Below are 19,967 nucleotides of genomic sequence, written 5' to 3'. Positions count from 1 at the left end.
CCACTGCCCCGGACCGGGCTGGCACCATCCTGCTTCTCCCGCTCCTCCTGAGCAAGGGCAGGAAACCCTGTTTGGCTCCCACCTCGGCGGATCTGGGACTTGAGGGTGACACGGTTGGTTCGGGTCGTGGGCGACATTCGCATTCGACTCCCCCCGCACTCCTCAGCCTGGCATCGTGTCCCTCTGGGGCCAGGGTGGCAGTGCCCCTTGGGGTCCTCGGGCTACCCTAGCCAGGCGGGCATCGCTGCCAACGATGAGCCAAGAGAGAGCATTTCCTGAGCAGCTCTAGCAGGGTCGGCCCCTCCCAGACCGGGGGCACCTCCAGGGTCGGTACGGACGGGACGGGACAGGATCTGGGCTAGAAGGTACAAGAATGCCCCAGTCGTGGGACTAGATCGCGTGTGAATGAATGAGTGAGTGAATGGGTGAGTGAATGAATTAATGAATTAATTAATGAATTAATGAGTGAATGAGTGACCAGGCCCCTGTGTGAAAAAATGATTGAACAAATGAGTGACCAGGCCCCTGGGTGAATGAATGAATGAGTGAATGAGTGAATGAATTAATGAATGAATGAATGAATGAATGAAGAGTGACCAGGCCCTTCTGTGAATGAATGAATGAATGAATGAATGAATGAATGAAGAGTGACCAGGCCCTTCTGTGAATGAATGAATGAATGAATGATCATGGCCCCTGTGTGAATGAATGAATGAATGAGTGACCAGCACCCTGTGTGGAAAAATGATTGAACGAATGAGTGACCAGACCCCTGTGTGAATGAATGAGTGAGTGAATGAATGAGTGACCAGGCCCGTGTGAATGAATGAATGAATGAATGAATGAATGTGTGACCAGGCCCCTGTGTAAATGAATGAACAAATGAGTGACCAGGGCCCTGTGTGAATGAATGAACAAATGAGTGACCAGGTGTGTGTGAATGTGTGAATGAATGAATGAATGAATGAATGAATGAATGAGTGACCAGGGCCCTGTGTGAATGAATGAATGAACAAATGAGTGACCTGGCCCCTGTGTGAATGAATGAGTGAGTGAATGAATGAGTGACCAGGCCCTTGTGTGAATGAATGAATGAATGAATGAGTGACCAGGCCCCTGTGTGAATGAATGAATGAATGAGTGACTAGGGCCCTGTGTGAATGAATGAATTAATGAATGAATGAGTGACCAGGCCCCTGTGTGAGTGAATGAATGAAAAGTAACCAGGCCCCTGTGTGAATGAATGAATGAATGAGTGACCAGGCCTCTCTGTGAATGAATGAATGAATGAATGAATGAATGAATGAATGACCAGGCCCCTGTGTGAATGAATGAGTGACCAGGGCCCTGCGTGAATGAATGAATGAGTGACCATGGCCCTGTGTAAATGAATGAATTAATGAATGAATGAGTGACCAGGTCCCTGTGTGAGTGAGTGAGTGAATGAATGAATGAATGAATGAATGAGTGGAGTGACCAGGCCCCTGTGTGAATGAATGAATGAGTGACCAGGCCCCTGTGTGAATGAGTGAATGAGTGACCAGGCCCCTGTGTGAATGAATGGGTGAGTGAATGAATGAGTGACCAGGCCCCTGTGTGAATGAATGAATGAGTGAATGAGTGACCAGGCCCCTGTGTGAATAAATGAATGAATGAATGAGTGACCAGGCCCCTGTGTGAATGAATGAACAAATGAGTGGCCAGGCCCCTATGTGAGTGAATGAGTGAATGAATTAGTGACCAGGCCTCTGTGTGAATGAATGAATGAGTGACCAGGCCTCTGTGTGAATGAATGAATGAATGAGTGAATGAATGAGTGACCAGGCTCCTGTGTGAATGAATGAATGAATGAGTGACCAGGCCCCTGTGTGAATGAATGAATGAATGAGTGACCAGGGCCCTGTGTGAATGAATGAATGAATGAATGAATGAATGAATGAATGAATGAATGAATGAAGAGTGACCAGGCCCCTCTGTGAATGAATGAATGAATGAATGAATGAGTGACCAGGCCCCTGTGTGAATGAATGAATGAGTGAGTGACCAGGCCCCTGTGTGAATGAATGAATGAATGAGTCACCAGGGCCCTGTGTGAATGAATGAATTAATGAATGAATGAGTGACCAGGCCCCTGTGTGAGTGAATGAATGAATGAGTGACCAGGCCCCTGTGTAAATGAATGAATGAATGAATGAATGAATGAATGAATGAATGAATGAATGAGTGACCAGGCCCCTGTGTGAATGAATGAGTGAGTGAATGAATGAGTGACCAGGCCCTTGTGTGAATGAATGAATGAACGAGTGAGTGACCAACCAGGCCCCTGTGTGAATGAATGAATGAGTGACCAGTGCCCTGTGTGAATGAATTAATGAATGAATGAGTGAACAGGCCCCTGTGTGAATGAATGAATGAATGAATGAATGACCAGGCCCCTGTGTGAATGAATGTGTGAGTGAATGAATGAGTGACCAGGCTCCTGTGTGAATGAATGAATGAGTGAATGAGTCACCAGGCCCCTGTGTGAATGAATGAATGAATGAGTGAGCAGGCCCCTGTGTGAATGAAGGAATGAATGAATGAATGACCAGGCCCCTGTGTGAATGAATGAGTGACCAGGCCCCTGTGTGAATGAATGAAAGAATGAATGAATGAGTGAGTGACCAGACCCCTCTGTGAATGAATGAATGAGTGACCAGTGCCCTGTGTGAATGAATGAATGAATGAATGACCAGGCCCCTGTGTGAATGAATGAGTGAGTGAATGAATGAGTGACCAGGCTCCTGTGTGAATGAATGAATGAGTGAATGAGTCACCAGGCCCCTGTGTGAATGAATGAGTGAATGAGTGAGCAGGCCCCTGTGTGAATGAATGAATGAATGAATGAATGAATGAATGAATGAATGAATGAATGAATGACCAGGCCCCTGTGTGAATGAATGAATGAATGACCAGGCCCCTGTGTAAATGAATGAATGAGTGACCAGGCCCCTGTGTGAATAAATGAATGAATGAATGAGTGACCAGGCCCCTGTGTGAGTGAATGAATGAATTAATGGCCAGGCCCCTGTGTGAATGAATGAATGAATGAATGAATGAATGAATGAATGAATGAATTTTGACATGGAAATCACTTTAAAAGACTGATATATATTAATTTAAGGTCGCCAAGGAATTCAGGTATGTAATTCCTAAATGAAAACTCAAGTCAGCAGTCAACATTTTATGGAGTTTTTAATTACAAACAGGAGGAAGAAAGGTATGAGAGAGAGACAGAGAGAGAGACAGAGACAGAGACAGAGAGAGAGAGAGAGAGAGAGAGAGAGACAGACAGACAGACAGAGAGAGAGAGAGAGAGATAAAGGGGAGAGAAGGGAATAGGGCTTAAATACACCCTCTACTTAGGCTCGGCCAAAGGCCCAAGCCCTTAGATAGCTGAGGGAAAGAAAAGAGATCAGTCCCTATCACTCACGTGACCAAAATGGAGAAACAGTCTCAGGGGCCTCCACCTCCAGCCTCCTTCAGAGCAAGCCCTCCCCTCAGACCTCTCCAGGAGCTCTCCCTCCAGGACCTCTCTCCTCTCTGACCTCCTTCAGAGCAAAACCTCTCAGAGCAAAAACCTCCTCCTTTTCTCCTCAGACCCCGCTATCTTTAAGGAAACCATCCAAGTTCCCTCCCCTCAGTTCTCACATCTACCAATCACTGTCGATGTCTCCCCTGTGCCAATGGTGGCTCTAGCTTAACCCAGGACCGCCCAGAGGTCTGTCTCCTTTGCACATGTCTGTAGAAGGTCATATTCTCAAATAATTAAATCTTGATCCTTGCTGCAGCCCTTCCTAAATCCTGTTACTCTGAGTAGGGTGGAGATTGTAGTTTCCAAGACCTGGTTCTGTCATTCCAAGTATCTCTATTGTATCAATTCTAAAATCAATCATGACTCAAAGAACTTCCTGTTCTACGCTTAAGCATAGGTCCAAGCCCTTTCCATTGTTTAGCAAAAGGTTTCTGTCCTAAAGTAGTCTTAAGTAGGGAGGAGAAGGACCCTCCCATGCCAATGGGGTTCACATTCCAATAGAGTTCTTACTATCAGTAGGAAATTTTTCAAGTATGAAATTTCCAACATTCATAAGTCTAAGAAATTTTAAGGTTTACAGAATGAATGAATGAATGAGTGAGTGACCAGGCCCCTGTGTGAATGAATGAATGAGTGACCAGGCCCCTGTGTGAATGATTGAATGAATGAATGGAGTGACCAGGCCCCTGTGTGAATGAATGAATGACCAGGCCCCTGTGTGAATGAATGAACGAATGAGTGACCAGGCCCCTGTGTGAATGAATGAACGAATGAGTGACCAGGCCCCTGTGTGAATGAATGAACGAATGAGTGACCAGGCCCCTGTGTGAATGAATGAACGAATGAGTGACCAGTCTCCTGTGTGAATGAATGAGTGAGTGAGTGAGTGAGTGAGAGAGTGAGAGCAGCAGCGCCAAGGGGTCGGGTTCCCAGGGCTCCCACGCTGGAAGCCTCCTCAGGGGAAGTTTCCTCTCTGGGAGGACAGGCCCGGCCGCCTTTCCCGGCCCCTCCAGCATCCCTGCGTCCCCCAGCTCCGTGGCTCCTCTCGGGAGCGGGAGGACCAGACGCCGTCCTGGAGTTGGCCTGGCGTGAGGCGGCCTCCAAAGGGAGACGCCCGGGAGGGTGGCAGGGCCGAGGCGGGGGGCCGCTGCTGCCAGGGGACGCTCCCAACGCGGCAGAGCCTCGGGAGAAGGGGGGTCGCCCATCTCCAGGCTCTGCCGTGCCGGCCTTGGGGGTCCTCTTGAGCTTGGGCAGCCCTAAGACCAAAGGCCCTCTCGCCCGCGGGTGATCCGCTCTCCCCCAGGGGCCTTTCTCTGGGCCTGGCCAAGGGCTGGGGGGCAAAGAAAGCCGAGAAAGCTTCGGTCCAGCCAGGCCCGTCGTCTCTGCGAAGGGTCACTAAACGCAGCCGCCCTGCCGTGCCAAACGCTTTATAGTCGCTCTTTCGTTAGACCTTTACAGCAGCTGGGGACGCCCCATTTTACAGAGGAGGAAACTGAGGCAAACAGGGTGAGGTGGCCCAGCTGGCAAGTGTCTGGAGCTGGATTTGAACTCGGGTCTTCCTGACTGTCCACGGCTCCCCCAGCTGCCCCTCACCCGCAGACACCAAAGGGTCTTGAGGGCCACTAGAGGCCGAGTCCTGAGGTCGCCTCCACCACAGTCTGTGCTGGGGAGGCCGTGCCCGGCCAGTCTGGAGGAAGACTTGGGGGGCCCACTGGCCCTTGGGGGGCCCCGGCCCGGCTCCCCAGGCTGAGACAGCTTCTCAGGGTCCTGAAAACAGCCTGGGACACCCGCAGGTCTTAATGAACGCACCGTTTGCAACCGATCCTCTGGCTGAGAAAAAAGAATTGGATTCCCTCAAAAAGAAGCAGCTGAATCAGTGGAAACTGAGGCCAGAGAAGGACGAGCTCAGGTTGGTCCTGGGGGGGTCTCTGCCCTCTGCCAGATGGGAGGGTAACGGGGAGTGCAATGATTAGACACCTACTGTGTGCAGGGCTGGGAACGGGCTGAACCTCCCCCCACCCCCCATCACCAGTGGCAGGACCCGCTCTTGGCACCGGGCTGGGCAGCAGGCGAGGGGGACGAGTTGTTGTTATGAGTCCAAACCAGAAGGGAGCCGCGTGGCGACCATCAGGGACGCCCTGGACAGGTCAAGCCCCTCAGGGTGCCCGGGGCAGGGGGAGCACCAAAGCACCCGCGTTCCTCGGAGAAGCTACGCCTCGGGACCTCTGAGCACCCATCCTCGGCCAGACGGGCACCGCTCAGGGCGTCCTCCTGCCCTCGTGTCTCCTCAGGGCTTCCAAAGACCTGGAGATCGAAGAAAGGATAAAGCAGCACATGCAGGCCTTGCAGGAGAGGAGGAGGAGGGCCCGAGGGACCCCTCAGGAGGAAATGCAGGGGGCCACCCAGGACCTGGAGATCGTATGTGTGCGGCCGGACCCCCTCCCCCAAGGCTGCCCCTCGGGGATCCCGGGAGCCAGGCAGTGTCCCATCGGGAGCAGAGGAGAGAGAGACACAGAGAGAGAGACAGAGAGAGGGAGGGAGAGAGAGAGAGAGAGACAGAGACAGAGAGAGAGAGAGAGATAGAGAGAGAGAGACAGAGAGGGAGAGAGAGAGAGAAACAGAGAGACGGAGAGAGAGAGAGACAGAGACAGAGGGAGAGAGACAGAGAGGGAGAGAGAGAGAGAGAGACAGAGAGGGAGAGAGAGAGAGAAACAGAGAGACGGAGAGAGAGGGGGGGAGAGAGAGAGAGAGACAGAGAGAGAGACAGAGAGACAGAGAGGGAGAGACAGAGGGGGAGAGAGAGGGGGAGAGAGACAGAGACAGAGGGAGAGAGAGAGAGACAGAGAGAGAGATGGAGAGACAGAGAGGGAGAGAGAAACAGAGAGACGGAGAGAGAGAGGGGGAGAGAGAGAGACAGAGAGAGAGATGGAGAGACAGAGAGAGACAGAGGGAGGGAGAGAGACAGAGACAGAGACAGAGAGACAGAGGGAGAGGGAGAGACAGAGAAAGAGAGAGACAGAGAGAGAGAGATGGAGAAAGCAACAGAGACAGAGAAAGAGACAGAGAGGGAGAGAGAGAGAGAGACAGAGGGAGAGACAAAGAGAGAGACAGAGAGAGAGAGACAGAGGGGGGAGAGAGAGAGAGAGGGAGGGAGAGGGAGCCAGAGAGGGAGAGAGAGACAAAGAGAGACAGAGAGAGAGACAGAGAGAGAGAGAGAGAGAGAGAGAGAGAGAGAGAGAGAGAGAGAGAGAGAGACAGAGAGGGAGAGAGAGAGAGAGAGACAGAGAGGGAGAGAGAGATAGAGAGATAGAGAGAGAGAGAGACAGAGAGGGAGAGAGAGAGAGAGATAGAGAGAGAGAGACAGAGAGGGAGAGAGAGAGAGAAACAGAGAGACGGAGAGAGAGAGAGACAGAGACAGAGGGAGAGAGACAGAGGGGGGGAGAGAGAGAGAGACAGAGAGGGAGAGAGAGAGAGAGAGACAGAGAGGGAGAGAGAGAGAGAAACAGAGAGACGGAGAGAGAGGGGGGGAGAGAGAGAGAGACAGAGAGAGACAGAGAGGGAGAGACAGAGGGGGAGAGAGAGGGGGAGAGAGACAGAGACAGAGGGAGAGAGAGAGAGACAGAGAGAGAGATGGAGAGACAGAGAGGGAGAGAGAAACAGAGAGACGGAGAGAGAGAGGGGGAGAGAGAGAGAGACAGAGAGAGAGATGGAGAGACAGAGAGAGACAGAGGGAGGGAGAGAGACAGAGGGAGAGAGACAGAGAGACAGAGGGAGAGAGACAGAGAAAGAGAGAGACAGAGAGAGAGAGATGGAGAGAGCAACAGAGACAGAGAAAGAGACAGAGAGGGAGAGAGAGAGAGAGACAGAGGGAGAGACAAAGAGAGAGACAGAGAGAGAGAGACAGAGGGGGGAGAGAGAGAGAGAGGGAGGGAGAGACAGAGAGAGACAGAGAGAGAGAGAAGGAGGGAGACAGATAGAGATGGAGAGACAGAGAGAGAGGAGAGAGACAGAGAGAGATAGTGACAGACAGAGATGGAGTCAGAGATCGGGAGGGAGAGGACCTCTTCTAGCGTGGCTGGCACGATGGTGGCCTCCTCCGTGGCAGCCTCTACCAACGGGTCTCCTGGAAGAGCTAGTGGAACCAGGGAGGAGGCAGACTTGGGGGGCCTGGCATGGAAGGGGCCTCCTGTGGGCAGGGACACAGCACCGAGGTTCGCCTGGGGAAACGTGAAGGGGCTGGATGGGAGCCGGGGAGGGGCTTGTGGGGGGTCTCCATCAGCCCCTTTCGGGGCAGACAGTGTGGTGGGAGGCCGGGGGGGCATTCCTGGCGCCTGGCCTCCCTCGGGTGTCCTGGGCCACGTTCTTCCTTTGGCCCAGTGGACGTGGACGTGGACGTGGACGTGGACGGACGCCCGCTGTCCCTCCGCAGGCCAGAAAGCTGCACGACGACGTGGTCAGGAGATACCTGGAGCCTGACCTGCGCAGGGAGTACCGCTTCACGGCCTTCACCGGAGACGTGAACCTCCACAGCCCCGTATCTCGGTCCCAGAATATATTTTTGAACATGAAATTTTAGGGATCAGGAGCTCGTCCAGGACGCCCGCCGCCACCTCCCTGCGCCGTGTCGCCGTCTGAGATCTTCTCGGCGCAGAACACGCAGACGAGACCCTCGTCGGGAGTTCAGGTCCGGCGCCGCCGCCGGCCTCTTTTTTGCCGCTGTTGCTCGTTCGGAGGCCGGCACACGTGTTTTCTCTGCATTAAACGTGCCCCACGGTCCACCAGGCCCCGCGTGTCCTTCCACGCGCCGCCCACTTAAGGGGAACGTGGCGCGGATCGGGAGCCTCCGCACTTCCGGGAGTCCTCCGGCTCTCCTGCCCCACCATCTCCCCCTTAGTCCTGCGGGCCAGGCAGAGAGGGGGAGCCGGAGGTGCTCTTTCTGGTGCTGACTCACCCCCTGGAGAGTTCCCACAGCTGCCCTGTGCTAGGCACACTGGGGGGACAAGGAAGGGGACGCCTCCCCAAAGAGGGACGGGACTATGGAGAAATTGCTTTGGCCCTGCGGGCTTTTTCATGGTCCAAGTCCTCAGCTCCAGGGGCAGCAGGACCTCGGAGGCCGCCGGGCTGGCTCCTCCCTGACCCCCCTTCCCCCGATCCTGCCGTGTCCCCCACCGGGCGGCCCAGGGCCCCCTGTCTGCAGAGGCCGCTAGCTTAGATTCCCCCCCCCCCCGCCCCACTCGCGTGTCTCCCCAGGGCCTGGGGCTGGTCACAGAGAAGATGCTTCCCAGGCCTGGATTCCCTCAAGAGCGAGGGCTCCGGGCTGCCCGCCATTTGACAAAAGAGGAAACTGAGGCAGCCCGGAAAGAACTGTGGTGCGGCAGGCAGGAAGGCGAGCCCACGTTGTCCTAAGGGTAGAGCAGGCAGCCCAGAAGGGCCCTTGGAGGCACTACAGCATCCCGCCAGGCCCGTCTCCTCCTGAGCTCCCAGCTCAGTCGAAGGACAGCAAAGGCAGCGGTCACTCGCATAGACAGGCACACTGACCCGCATACAAGGGGTCCCCCGGCCTTTCAAGGGAAAAGGCCCCAGCAAAGCCCCCCACTGGCCCCCTTGCCAAGTCGGGGTGGAACCTGTCAGAACCAGAACCTCCAGAATCCCCCCCCCCCCCGCGGTATCCCAGGCCCTACGGGGGGAGGAGGAACTCCAGTGGGCTCTGGGAGAAGCTGAGACGGCCCCTGGACGAGGAGGGGCCCCCGGCATAGGCCCGGCCCTTGGCACAAGCTGACCAGCCCCGGAGTGTTTCTGGGGGACCCCGAGGCTGACTGGCCCATCTACGCACCAGCCAGCTGTGGCCACTGCGTGGCTCGGGGAAGCCCCGTCCGTTAAGCCCAGGAGGTCGGGACGCGCCAGGCCGAGCCGGGAGCTCCAGACTTGGACGGGCCACCCTGGCCACCCTTCCCTACGGCCTCTCCTCCCCTCTGGTGACCGGCCGAGCCTCTGCTGAGGTCCTCCAGCCCTGCGGAGGAACACAGAGCCAGCGAGCTTGGACGCGTGCCAGAGATGGAGCCGGGCCGATGGCTTCGGTGCTGGCCAGGCAAGAAACATTCACTGCGCGCCGCCTTCTCCTGGGAAGAGTCCGAGCTGGGCAGAGCAGCCAGAGAATTCCCCCCCCCCAGAAGGGGGCTTCTCTCATCCCCAGGGAGCAGGGTGGGGGCAGGGAGGGTCCCTCGGGCTCCCAGGAAGGAGCAGACTGCAGGGCTCTCAGGGGAGCTGCCCAGACAAGGCCGGGACCGCATCACAGCCCTCACAGCCGTCTCACACCAACAGCCAGAGCGGAACGCCTGGAGACGTTCCGGGCCCACCATTTACCTGTGCTGGGCCAGGCCGGAGTCCCAAAGGGAGCCCGGGCAGAGCAGAGGGTCAGAATAGCGGGCGAGTGGCGGACCTCAGACTGGACCAGGAGGCGGCCATCAGCCCAACGCCTGGTCCTGGCCCAGGAAAGCGGAGGAAGCGGCCAGCAGTCGGGAGACACACCGCGACGGGCGGGCAGAAACGGGCTCCCCTCCCTTCCCCTCCCGGGGCCCACTCGGGTCTGGCAGGACAAGTTCCCGCCACACTCTGCTCTCCCAGTGGGTGCCCCCCGCAGGGTTATGGCGACCGCCGAGACCTCGGGGAGGCTGCCTCCGGGCCACACGCACATTCCTGGCCCATCAGCCCCCTCCAGGCTTGGGCCACCTTTCCGAGGGGAGCCCCAGAAAGGCCCCGCTGCGTGTCGGGGCTGACCCTGGGGGTCAGCAGAGGAGCCCCAAAGCCCCGTCCTTGGGCAGGCCACACGGGGGCTCCCCGGGAGCTTGCAAGAGCTTTGGCAAACGCCGCCGCCAGCCCTGCTGCCCTCCAGGAAGGAGCGGCCCATCCCCCCCAGGAGGTCTTGCTCTCAGGCTGGGCCAGTGGGCGGATTCGCCATCCCCAAGCTCACAAGAGGCCAGAAATGGCGGCGGGTGCCCAGAGAGCCCAGAAGGAGATGCCCGCGAGATGGGCGTGAAGGGCAGCCCCGGCTCCCGCAGCCCCTCCCCCGGCCCTCCGGGCCCACCACACGGGGGGGGGGGGGGCACGTCTCACTCTGGGCTTGCTGAGTCCAGGGCCGGCGCTGCCACCCCACGGGCAGAGGCCCATTGACTGCAAAGGTACAACAAGGGTGCCAGGCCAGGGCGGAGACGCAGAGGGTGCCGGGCAGACGGCAGCAAGGCTAGGGAAGAGGCCACGGCAGGTGCCCGGCTGGGCCGCCCCTCCCTGGGGGATTGGGAATGCAGGAAGCCCCCCATCAACAGGCCCTTTGCCGCAGGCTCCCCTCCTGGGGGTCCCCCTGGGGCTTTCCTGCTCACTCGTACCCGTGGGCCAGAGGATCCGGACAGCGGGCCGGCCGGCCAAGGCCAGAGCCTCCTTTGCGGGAGGCCCCATGGACGGCCTTGGCCACAGGGCGGTCCTCCTCGTGGCCCTTTGGGGGCCCTTCAGTCCCAGAACCTCCTGGGTGGGCCGAGGCGATCCGGATCTGCTCCAGAGTCTTCCTGGCATGGAGCAGAGCCTGGGAAGGCCCAGCCAGGGCAGCCTCTCGTTCCTGTTCTCCGGGCTCGGTCCTGCAGTTAGCCGAGAGCCGGAGCGGCCGCCAGCCAAGCAGAAGTGAGAGAGGGCCGGACGGGGCCAAAGGCCTTCCCTGCTGCCTGCCTGGCATCCCCTCGCCTCAGGAGCCCACCCGCCCTGGGGCCGCACCCGGCCACTGCCGCCCACCTCACCAAGCTCCCCTCTCTGGCCCCTGCCACGCGGCCACGGGAAAGGCCCCCTCGAGCCGCCCACATGGCCTTGGGCCTCCCCCTCCCAGGCTCCCCTCTGCTTCTCCCCTGCTGGAATCTGCCCTCCTGATGCCAGGACTCTGAGCACCCCCATGGGCCCACGACGCCCCCACAGGGATGTTCCGGCTTCAGCCTCTTAGCAAAAGCAGTGACCCAGGGGCCAGCTGGCAGGACCCACTCAGTCCCTCCGCCCACAGGATCTGGACACTTTCCCTCTTCCTCCTTTCTCCTCCTCTTCCCTTTCTTGTCTTCCTCTTCATCCTCCTCTTCCTCTTCCCTCCTCCTTTCTCATCTTCCTCCCTCTTCTTCTTCCTCCTTTCTCCTCTCCCTCCCCTTCATCCACTTCCTCCTCCCTCCTTTCTCATCTTCCTCTTTTTCATCCTCCTCTTCCTCTTCCCTCCTTTCTCCTCTTCTTCCCTCTTCATTCTCCTCTCTTCCTCTTCTTCCTCCCCCTCTTCCCTCCTCCTTTCTCATCTTCCTCCCTCTTCTTCCTCCTTTCTCCTCTCCCTCCCCTTCATCCACTTCCTCCTCCCTCCTTTCTCATCTTCCTCTTTTTCATCCTCCTCTTCCTCTTCCCTCCTTTCTCCTCTTCTTCCCTCTTCATCCTCCTCTCCTCTTCTTCCTCCCCCTCTTCCCTCCTCTTTTCTCATCTTCCTCCCTCTTCTTCTTCCTCCTTTCTCCTCTCCCTCCCCTTCATCCACTTCCTCCTCCCTCCTTTCTCATCTTCCTCTTTTTCATCCTCTTCCTCTTCCCTCCTTTCTCCTCTTCTTCCCTCTTCATCCTCCTCTCTTCCTCTTCTTCCTCCTCTTCCCTCCTCCTTTCTCCTTCCTCCCCTTCATCTTCCTCTTTCCTCCATTCTCATCTTCCTCCCTCTTCTTCATCCTCTTCCTCCTCCCTCTCCCTCCCCTTCATCCTCTTCCCTCCTCCTTTCTCCTCTTCCTTCCTCTTCATCCTCTTCCATCCTCCTTTCTCATCTTCCTCTTCCTGCCTCCTTTCTCCTCTTCCTCCTCCTCTTCCCTCCTCCCTCTTCTTCCTCCTTTCTCCTCTCCCTCCCCTTCATCCTCTTCCTCCCTCCTTTCTCATCTTCCTCTCTTTTTCATCCTCTTCCTCTTCCCTCCTTTCTCCTCTTCCTCCCTCTTCATCCTCTCTTCCTCTTCTTCCTCCCCTTCATCTTCCTCTTTCCTCCATTCTCATCTTCATCCTCTTCCTTTCTCATCTTCCTTTTTCATCCTCCTCTTCCTCTTCCCTCCTTTCTCCTCTTTCTCCCTCTTCCTCTTCTTCCTCCCCTTTCTCCTCCTCTTCCCTCCTCCTTTCTCCTTCCTCCCCTTCATCTTCCTCTTTCCTCCATTCTCATCTTCCTCCCTCTTCTTCATCCTCTTCCTCCCCTTCATCTCCTCCCCTCCCTCCCCTTCATCATCTTCCCTCCTCCTTTCTCCTCTTCCATCTTCCTTTCTCATCTTCCTGCCTCCTTTCTCCTCTTCCCTCCTCCCTCTTCTTCTTCCTCCTCTCCTCTCCCTCCCCTTCATCCTCTTCCTCCTCCCTCCTTTCTCATCTTCCTCTCTCTTTTTCATCCTCCTCTTCCTCTTCCTTCCTTTCTCCTCTTCCTCCCTCTTCATCCTATTCTCTTCCTCTTCTTCCTCCCCCTTTCTCCTCCTCTTCCCTCCTCCTTTCTCCTTCCTCCCCTTCATCTTCCTCTTTCCTCCATTCTCATCTTCCACCCTCTTCTTCATCCTCTTCCTCCTCCCTCTCCCTCCCCTTCATTCTCTTCCCTCCTCCTTTCTCCTCTTCCTTCCTCTTCATCCTCTTCCTCTTCCATCCTCCTTTCTCATCTTCCTCCCTCTTCCCTCCTCCCTCTTCTTCTTCCTCCTTTCTCCTCTCCCTCCCCTTCATCCTCTTCCTCCTCCCTCCTTTCTCATCTTCCTCTTTTTCATCCTCATCTTCCTCTTCCCTCCTTTCTCCTCTTCCTCCCTCTTCTTCTTCCTCCTTTCTCCTCTCCCTCCCCTTCATCCTCTTCCTCCTCCTTCCTTTCTCATCTTCCTCTTTTTCATCCTCCTCTTCCTCTTCCCTCCTTTCTCCTCCTTCTCCCTCTTCCTCTTCTTCCTCCCCCTTTCTCCTCCTCTTCCCTCCTCCTCCCCTCCCTCCCCTTCATCCTCTTCCTTCTCCTTTCTCATCTTCCTTCCTCTTCATCCTCCTCTTCCTCTTCCATCCTCCTTTCTCATCTTCCTCCCTCTTCTTCATCCTCTTCCTCCTCCTCCTCCCTCTCCCTCCCCTTCATCCTCCTCCCCCACCCCTTTCCTCAGGTCAGAGGCTCTAAGGACATCTGGCCAACAAGCATCTATGACAGCCCTACTGTGCGCATGGAGCTCCCTGCCCCCACCCAGCCAGTGCCACCCTGGCACCCGGTGGTGCGGTGGGCGGGCCCAGGTCCTGCACTCAGCCCTGGCTCACCCCATGGGCTTCGGGCTTGGTGGGATTCCAGGGGGGAGGGGAGGAGGCAGAGGGCCGGCTTTGGAGATCTCCTTAAAGCCAGCCGCAGGGAGAGCAGGGAAGCCCTGGGTTCAAGTGTTGCCTCAGCCGCCTCCTGGCTGGGTGACAACAAACCAAGCTGGGGTCTAGGAGTGTCTGCACTGCCCCTGCAGCCTGGCAGCCTCCCTTCCTCGGCAGTGCAGGGAGGATCGGGCCAGCCTTCCGTCCCCGCTGGGTAGAGGGCAGCACCCGGGAGACCCGAGGCAGCCGCCCCTTCCTTCTGGTCCCCCTCTGCCGCCCGCACCCGGGCTGGGGTTCGAGGCCATCTCCTGGGGCCTGCTTCTCCCCGCCGAGCTCCTCTCGGGCTCCGAAGGGAGACACAGATTTGAATCCTTCCCTCATGCCTCCGCCCATGGCCCGACCTCTTCGCTCGGTTTGCCTCGTTTCCCCAGCTGGCCCCAGGGAGAGCACAGCACTGCGGCCCGGTTTGGACCCCGGGACTCCCCAGGGCCTTCCTAGGAGGGCGGGAAATGGGCGTGGGTGGGTTCCAGCGTCCAGGAGCCCAGTCCCGGCCCAGCCCGCCCTCCGCCCACCTTTCCGGCTCGCTCTTTGCATGGTCCCTGCTTTCTGCCAGCCCCACCCCCACCCTGCTGGCGTTTACCCACTCGGAACTGGTGGGGAAACTGAGGCAAACAGATACAGTGACTGGCCCGGCACCTAGTAGGCGCTTAATAAATGTTGCCCGGATGAAGATGGGTCCGCTGGGAGGCGAGAGGCAGGGAGGACTGAGTTCAAATGTGCCCTCAGACACTTGCTGGCGGTGTGACCCTGGCCCAGTCACTTCCCCCATTGCCTCAGCTCCCTCCTCTGGAACCCGAGCTGGAGCTGGAGAAGCAGAGGGCCCCCGCCGCTGGGGGGTTGGGCATGGGAGCCCGGCCCGGGTAAACCCCGCCTCTGGCCGGCTCCGCTTCCTTTAGTCCCCACAGCGGGCTCTCTCTCCTGGCCTCTGCCACGCCCCGGCGCCAGTCCTCCAAGAGAGCGCCTGAGGGCTGGTGCAAAGGGTGGCCCGGCCCGCCCGCTCCCCACTCAGAAGGGGCACCCCGGGGAGCCCAGCCATGGGGGAGTCCGGAGCGCTGGGTTCCAGTCCTGCGGGGAACCTCTTGGGCCTCGCACAGTCCCTGGGCAGGGAGGAGGCAGGGCCTCAGCCATCCAGGTGCTTCCTGGGTCAGGGAAGGCCGACGGCTGGCCAGGTCCTTCCGGCACCGCCTCGGTGCCAACTTCGGGATTGTCCCCGGGAAGTGCCGGGGGAGGGGCTCGGGGCGGGGCTTGGCTCCGGGCCCACCTGGAGCCCGCGGCTAGGGAGGGTGGGGGAGGGGGACCAAGTCCCATTTGGCCCCCACCCGGGGCGCCTGGAAGTGGGGCTCTCCGGGCCACGTCCTCCTTCCTGGCTCCCGGGGCACTGAGAGAGGCCGGCCTCCGCCTTTTCAGACCGGGAAACGGAGGCCGGGCGCCGGGGAGGGCTGCTTGTGGGTGCCACGCCCGGCTCCGGGGGGCGGGCGGGGAGGGGCCGGAGGCCTCGGCCGGTCGGGGTGTCCGGTGCCCGTCTGGGCCTGCCGCCGCCAGGGGGCGCGCCGCCCCAGAGCGCTACAATGTAACTCCCGGCAGGCCGCCCCGCCGCCCGCTGACCCCCGCCGCCGCCGCCGCCGCCGCCGCCGCCACGGCGCTCAGGTGCCCGGCGCGGCCCCGCCCCGCGGCGCTGGGCGCGGCCTTCAGGGCTCGGCTCCAGGCTGGCCTGGCCGCCCCCGCCCCGGGCCTTGGGAGAGGAGCCTCGGCGCGCCCGGTGAGCCTAGCACCGCAGGGGCCCGGCGGGGGAGGGGGCGGCGGTCCTGACCTTGGCCGGGGGGAGGGGCGCGAGGATCCGGGCGGCCCCGCCCCCTCCCGGGGCACGGGCGGCGGGGGCGGCGGGGGCGGCGGGGCGGGGCGGGGCTCCTCCCTCCCGGCTGACCCGGGGCCGATTGTTGCAGACCCCGCGGTGGAACGGGCCCGGGAGCGCGCGGAGCTTTGTGACGTCAGCGCCGCCGCCGCCGCCGCCGCCGCCGCCGCCGCAGCAGCAGCAGTTACAGCCGGCGGCAGCAGCAGCAGCAGCAGCAGCCCTCGCCGGGCCGGCCGGCCGCGGGGCAGCCATGGCGGCGGCGCGCCGGGCCCCGCTCTAGGCCCGCCGGGGTCGGCGGCATGGAGGCGGCGGGCCCCGAGCCGCTGCGGCCCGGCTGCCGGCTGCCCGTGCGGGTGGAGCAGGTGCTCAACGCCGGCGACACGCTCGTGGTGAGCCTGCGCTGCGGCGCGCGGAGCTTCACCGGCCTGCTGCTCGACTGCACCAAGAGGTACGGGGGGGGGGGGGGGGGGGGGGGGGGGAGGGGCGGGCGCCCGCCGCGCAGGGCCCCCCCGCCGCCGCCTTCGCTTTCCCGGACCCTCGACTGGGGCCGCCGCCGGCCACCTGTGCCCGCCGCTGCCTGGAGAGCCGGTGACAGTCTCCCGCCCCCAAGCGCCGCCGGGGAGCGCGGGGGAAAGCCGGCCTCGGACCCCCGGACGCCGCCCCACCCCCACCCCACCCCGGGGCTCTCCCGGCTCAGTGACCTTGACCGAGTCACGGCTCTCTGGCCGCCGACATTCCCTGAGCCCTGGGGGGCCCCACGGCCAGGCCTGGCCGGGCTGGGAGGAGGAGGAAGGGGCGAGCGTAGCCCGTGCGGGGCCTCCTGGGGGAAGCCTGGGGAGGCTGCGGCCTTTGTCTCTGGGGCTGCGGGACGGCTGCCCTCCCCCACCTAGGGGTGCCCCCTGGGCACTGCCCCCCCTCCCCCCATTCCGAGGCCTCCTGCCCTCTCAGGCATCTCCTGCTGTCCGGAAGTGAGTCATCCATCCCCTCTGCGGCTCGGGCCTCCCCTCCCCCCTGCCTCAGTCTCCTGATCGGGAGCTCTGCGGTCCCCCAGAGGGCCTTGGGGGGGAGCCTGGAGAGGACTCAGAGTTCGAGTCTTCCCCTGCTGCCCCTCCTCGGGATGACCTGGGGGGGGGGGGTAAAGAAGGCCCCAGATCCCGGGGTCCCAGTGGACCCCTGCGGCTGCTGCTCAGCGCTGGGCTTCCCGGGCCTTCTGGGGTGCTGGAGGGGAGGCTGCCCGCCCCAGGCGGAGGGTCCCCCCCCAGGGCTTCAAGGGGGAGGGTGCCTGTGCCAGCCTGCCCGACCCTCCTGCCTCGGGGTTTTGGGGTCTCTGGGATGACCGAGGTCCATCTCAGGAGGGGGGGCCGTGGCTGGGCGGGGTCGGAGGAGGAGGTGGCCGCTGGCTGGGGCTCCCCTTCAGGGCCGTCTCGGCCCCTCGTTCTCTCTTGGGGGGTGTCCTCGGGGCGGCTGTCGGGGGGCGCTTCCCTTCGCCCGGCTGCCCGTCTCGTCCCCTCGCCCTGCGGGGGGCGCCAGTGTAGATGGGCCTCCCGAGCTCCTGAGAAGGTCTGACAGGCACCAGCAGGTCCGGGTGGGGCCCCTCCCCCTCCCCCCCCCCCCGCCGTGACCCCCCCAGAAGGCGGGGGGGGGGTGCTCCTCGGGCACCGGTCAGCCAGGGTGGAGGCTGCCCCCTCCTCCGGACGGCCGGACGCGGGCGGGTCTGGGCAGGCTCCGGTGCCCGCGGCCGACCCCGTGCCTGCCTTTCTCCGCTCCGCAGGTCCGGCCTCTTCGGCCTCCCGCTGTCCGTGCCCAAGCGAGACGGACCCCCGCCGGACGGCTGCCCGCGCCGGGCCCCTCAGGAAGACCGCGGAGATGCCGACGGGCCGGAGCCCGCGCCCCCCCCGGGGCCCCCCGGCAGCGCCCCGCCCTTCCCGCCCTACTTCGAGGGGGCGCCCTTCCCCCACCCGCTGTGGCTGCGGCACACGTACAACCAGTGGGTGCCCCAGCCGCCGCCGCGGCCCATCAAGCGCACCAGGAGGCGGCTGTCGCGCAACCGCGACCCGGGCCGGCTGATCCTGAGCACCATCCGGCTGCGGCCGCGCCGCGTGCTCTGCCAGAAGTGCCAGAACACGCTGAGCCCCGACGAGGGCGCGCCCGGCCCCGCCCGCGCCCCGCCGCCCCGGCGCAGGGAGCCCCGCCGGCGGGACAAGGCGGCGGCCGGGCCGGCCCCGCCCGTGCCGCGCAGCCCCGTCATCAAGATCTCGTACAGCACGCCGCAGGGCACCGGCGAGGTGGTGGAGATCCCGTCGCGCGTGCACGGACAGCCCTTCCGGCCCGAGCCGGCCGCCGTCCCCAAGCTGAAGCTGAGCCGCCCGCTGCCCGCGGGGGACGCGCCGCCCCCCAAGATCCGCCTGAAGCCCCACCGGCTGCCCCGCGGCGGCCACGGCGTGTCCCTGTACAAGGCCGAGCTGGTGGACGAGCTGGCCGGCCGCTCCCCCCGGCTGTCGTCGGGCGGCTCCGGGGACGACGACGACGACGACGACGACGACTTCGGGGGCTTCGCCGCGGCGCCCGTGAACTTCCTGGTCAACTACAAGCGCAAGGCCGACTCGTCCGGCCTGTCGGTGGGCGGCGGCGACAGCCTGGACGAGTCCAAGTCGTCCGGCTCGGAGCCCGCCTCCCCCGCCGGCGGCGCCTTCCTGCCCGCCGACGACGCGTCCGTGTCGTCGTCCTCCCGCGAGGAGCGCAAGACGGTGCCGCCGCTGACCGTGCGGCTGCACACGCAGAGCGTGGCCCAGTGCGCCACGCAGGACGGCCGCACCGTGGCCGTGGGCGACGTGGTCTGGGGCAAGATCGCCGGCTGCCCCTGGTGGCCGGCCCGCGTGCTCGACCTCAGCCTGGGCCGCAGGGACGACGGCGACGGCCGGCCCGCCTGGGCCGAGGCGCGCGTGTCCTGGTTCGGCTCCCCGACCACGTCGTCGCTGCCCGTCTCCAAGCTGTCGCCCTTCTCCGAGTGCTTCAAGCTGAGGTTCAACCGCAAGAAGAAGGGCGTGTACCGGCGCGCCATCGCCGAGGCCGCCCGCGCCGCCCCCCACCTGAGCCCCGACATCAGGGACCTCCTGAGCCGCTTCGACACGTAGCCCGGGCCCGGGGCCCCGGTGAGTGTGCGGGGGCGGGGGGCTCCCCCCAGAGAGGGGGGACAGGCGGGGGACTCCCCCTGCAGAGGGGGGGGACAGGAAGGGGGCTCCCCCCAGAGAGGGGGGACAGGCGGGGGGCTCCCCCCAGAGAGGGGGGACAGGCAGGGGGCTCCCCCCAGAGAGGGGGGACAGGCAGGGGGGCTCCCCCCCACAGAGAGGGGGGGACAGGCGGGGGGCTCCCCCCAGAGAGGGGGGCAGGCAGGAGGCTCCCCTGCAGAGAGGGGGGACAGGTGGGGGGACAGGCGGGGGACTCCCCCCGCAGAGAGGGGGGACAGGAAGGGGGCTCCCCCCAGAGAGGGGGGACAGGCAGGGGGACAGGCAGGGAGGCTCCCCCCGCAGAGAGGGGGGTCAGGAAGGGGGGCTCCCCCCAGAGAGGGGGGACAGGTGGGGGGACAGGCGGGGGGCTCCCCCCAGAGAGGGGGGGACAGGTGGGGGTACAGGCAGGGGGCTCCCCCTGCAGAGAGGGGGGACAGGCAGGGCCGGCCCTAGAGGGAGGGGGGACAGGCAGGGTGGCTCCCCCTGCAGAGAGGGGGGGACAGGCAGGGTGGGCCAGAGGGGGGCTCCCCCACCCCCCAAGAGAGGGGAGCCCCCTTAGGTGCCGGATCGAGGGGCACCCGCGCTCTCAAGCCTTCCTCCGGCCGCCTGTGGCTAGCTCTCGGCTGACCCTCGCGGCTCCCCGAGGGCGGAGGCTGCCCTCTCGCTGCCCAGCTCCCAGAAGGCCTTTGCCTGCTTTGAGGGCGGGCAGTTGGCCGGGGGTGGTCCCGGGTCCGAGTCGGCTCAGCAGGGCCACGTCCAGCCTCACCGACTCCCGGTGGGACACTCGGGGTCGTGAGGGTCTCCGGCAGGGGTGCCTTTGGCTGGGGGTCTGCGAGGAGGAGCCCCCCGGGGTTCCGGCCTCCTAGACGGCCCTCGTTCTTCATGGCGGTCAGCCCAGCCCAGCGGTGGGTGCTGGCGGTTCCCCA

At 62.2% G+C, this 19,967-nt stretch overlaps 2 protein-coding genes across 5 annotated transcripts in view; both read left to right on the top strand.

The window, feature by feature from the left end:
- LRRC27 (leucine rich repeat containing 27) overlaps positions 1–8,350 on the top strand; it is a 37,304-nt gene extending 28,954 nt beyond the window's left edge. For all 4 annotated transcript variants that reach the window (XM_056794836.1, XM_056794822.1, XM_056794832.1 and 1 more), the window contains 3 exons: positions 5,368–5,483; positions 5,866–5,992; positions 8,004–8,350. In XM_056794836.1, coding sequence (XP_056650814.1) covers positions 5,368–5,483; positions 5,866–5,992; positions 8,004–8,150 — 390 coding nt within the window. In that variant the 3' untranslated portion in view covers positions 8,151–8,350. The remainder of the gene's footprint in view (positions 1–5,367; positions 5,484–5,865; positions 5,993–8,003) is intronic.
- A 7,072-nt stretch (positions 8,351–15,422) lies between these two features.
- On the top strand, positions 15,423–18,965 carry PWWP2B (PWWP domain containing 2B). The gene is made up of 3 exons (XM_056794840.1): positions 15,423–15,721; positions 15,906–16,262; positions 17,586–18,965. Exons 2-3 carry the CDS (start codon positions 16,114–16,116, stop codon positions 18,946–18,948), a joined length of 1,512 nt encoding a protein of 503 aa, XP_056650818.1. The 5' UTR covers positions 15,423–15,721; positions 15,906–16,113; the 3' UTR covers positions 18,949–18,965.
- Positions 18,966–19,967: the final 1,002 nt, after the last annotated feature.

This window comes from Monodelphis domestica, chromosome 1, assembly GCF_027887165.1.
Source record: "Monodelphis domestica isolate mMonDom1 chromosome 1, mMonDom1.pri, whole genome shotgun sequence".
Taxonomy (NCBI): Eukaryota; Metazoa; Chordata; class Mammalia; order Didelphimorphia; family Didelphidae; genus Monodelphis; species Monodelphis domestica.
The sequence above is the reverse complement of the archived record's forward strand: the minus strand, read 5'-3'. Positions and strand labels throughout refer to the sequence as shown.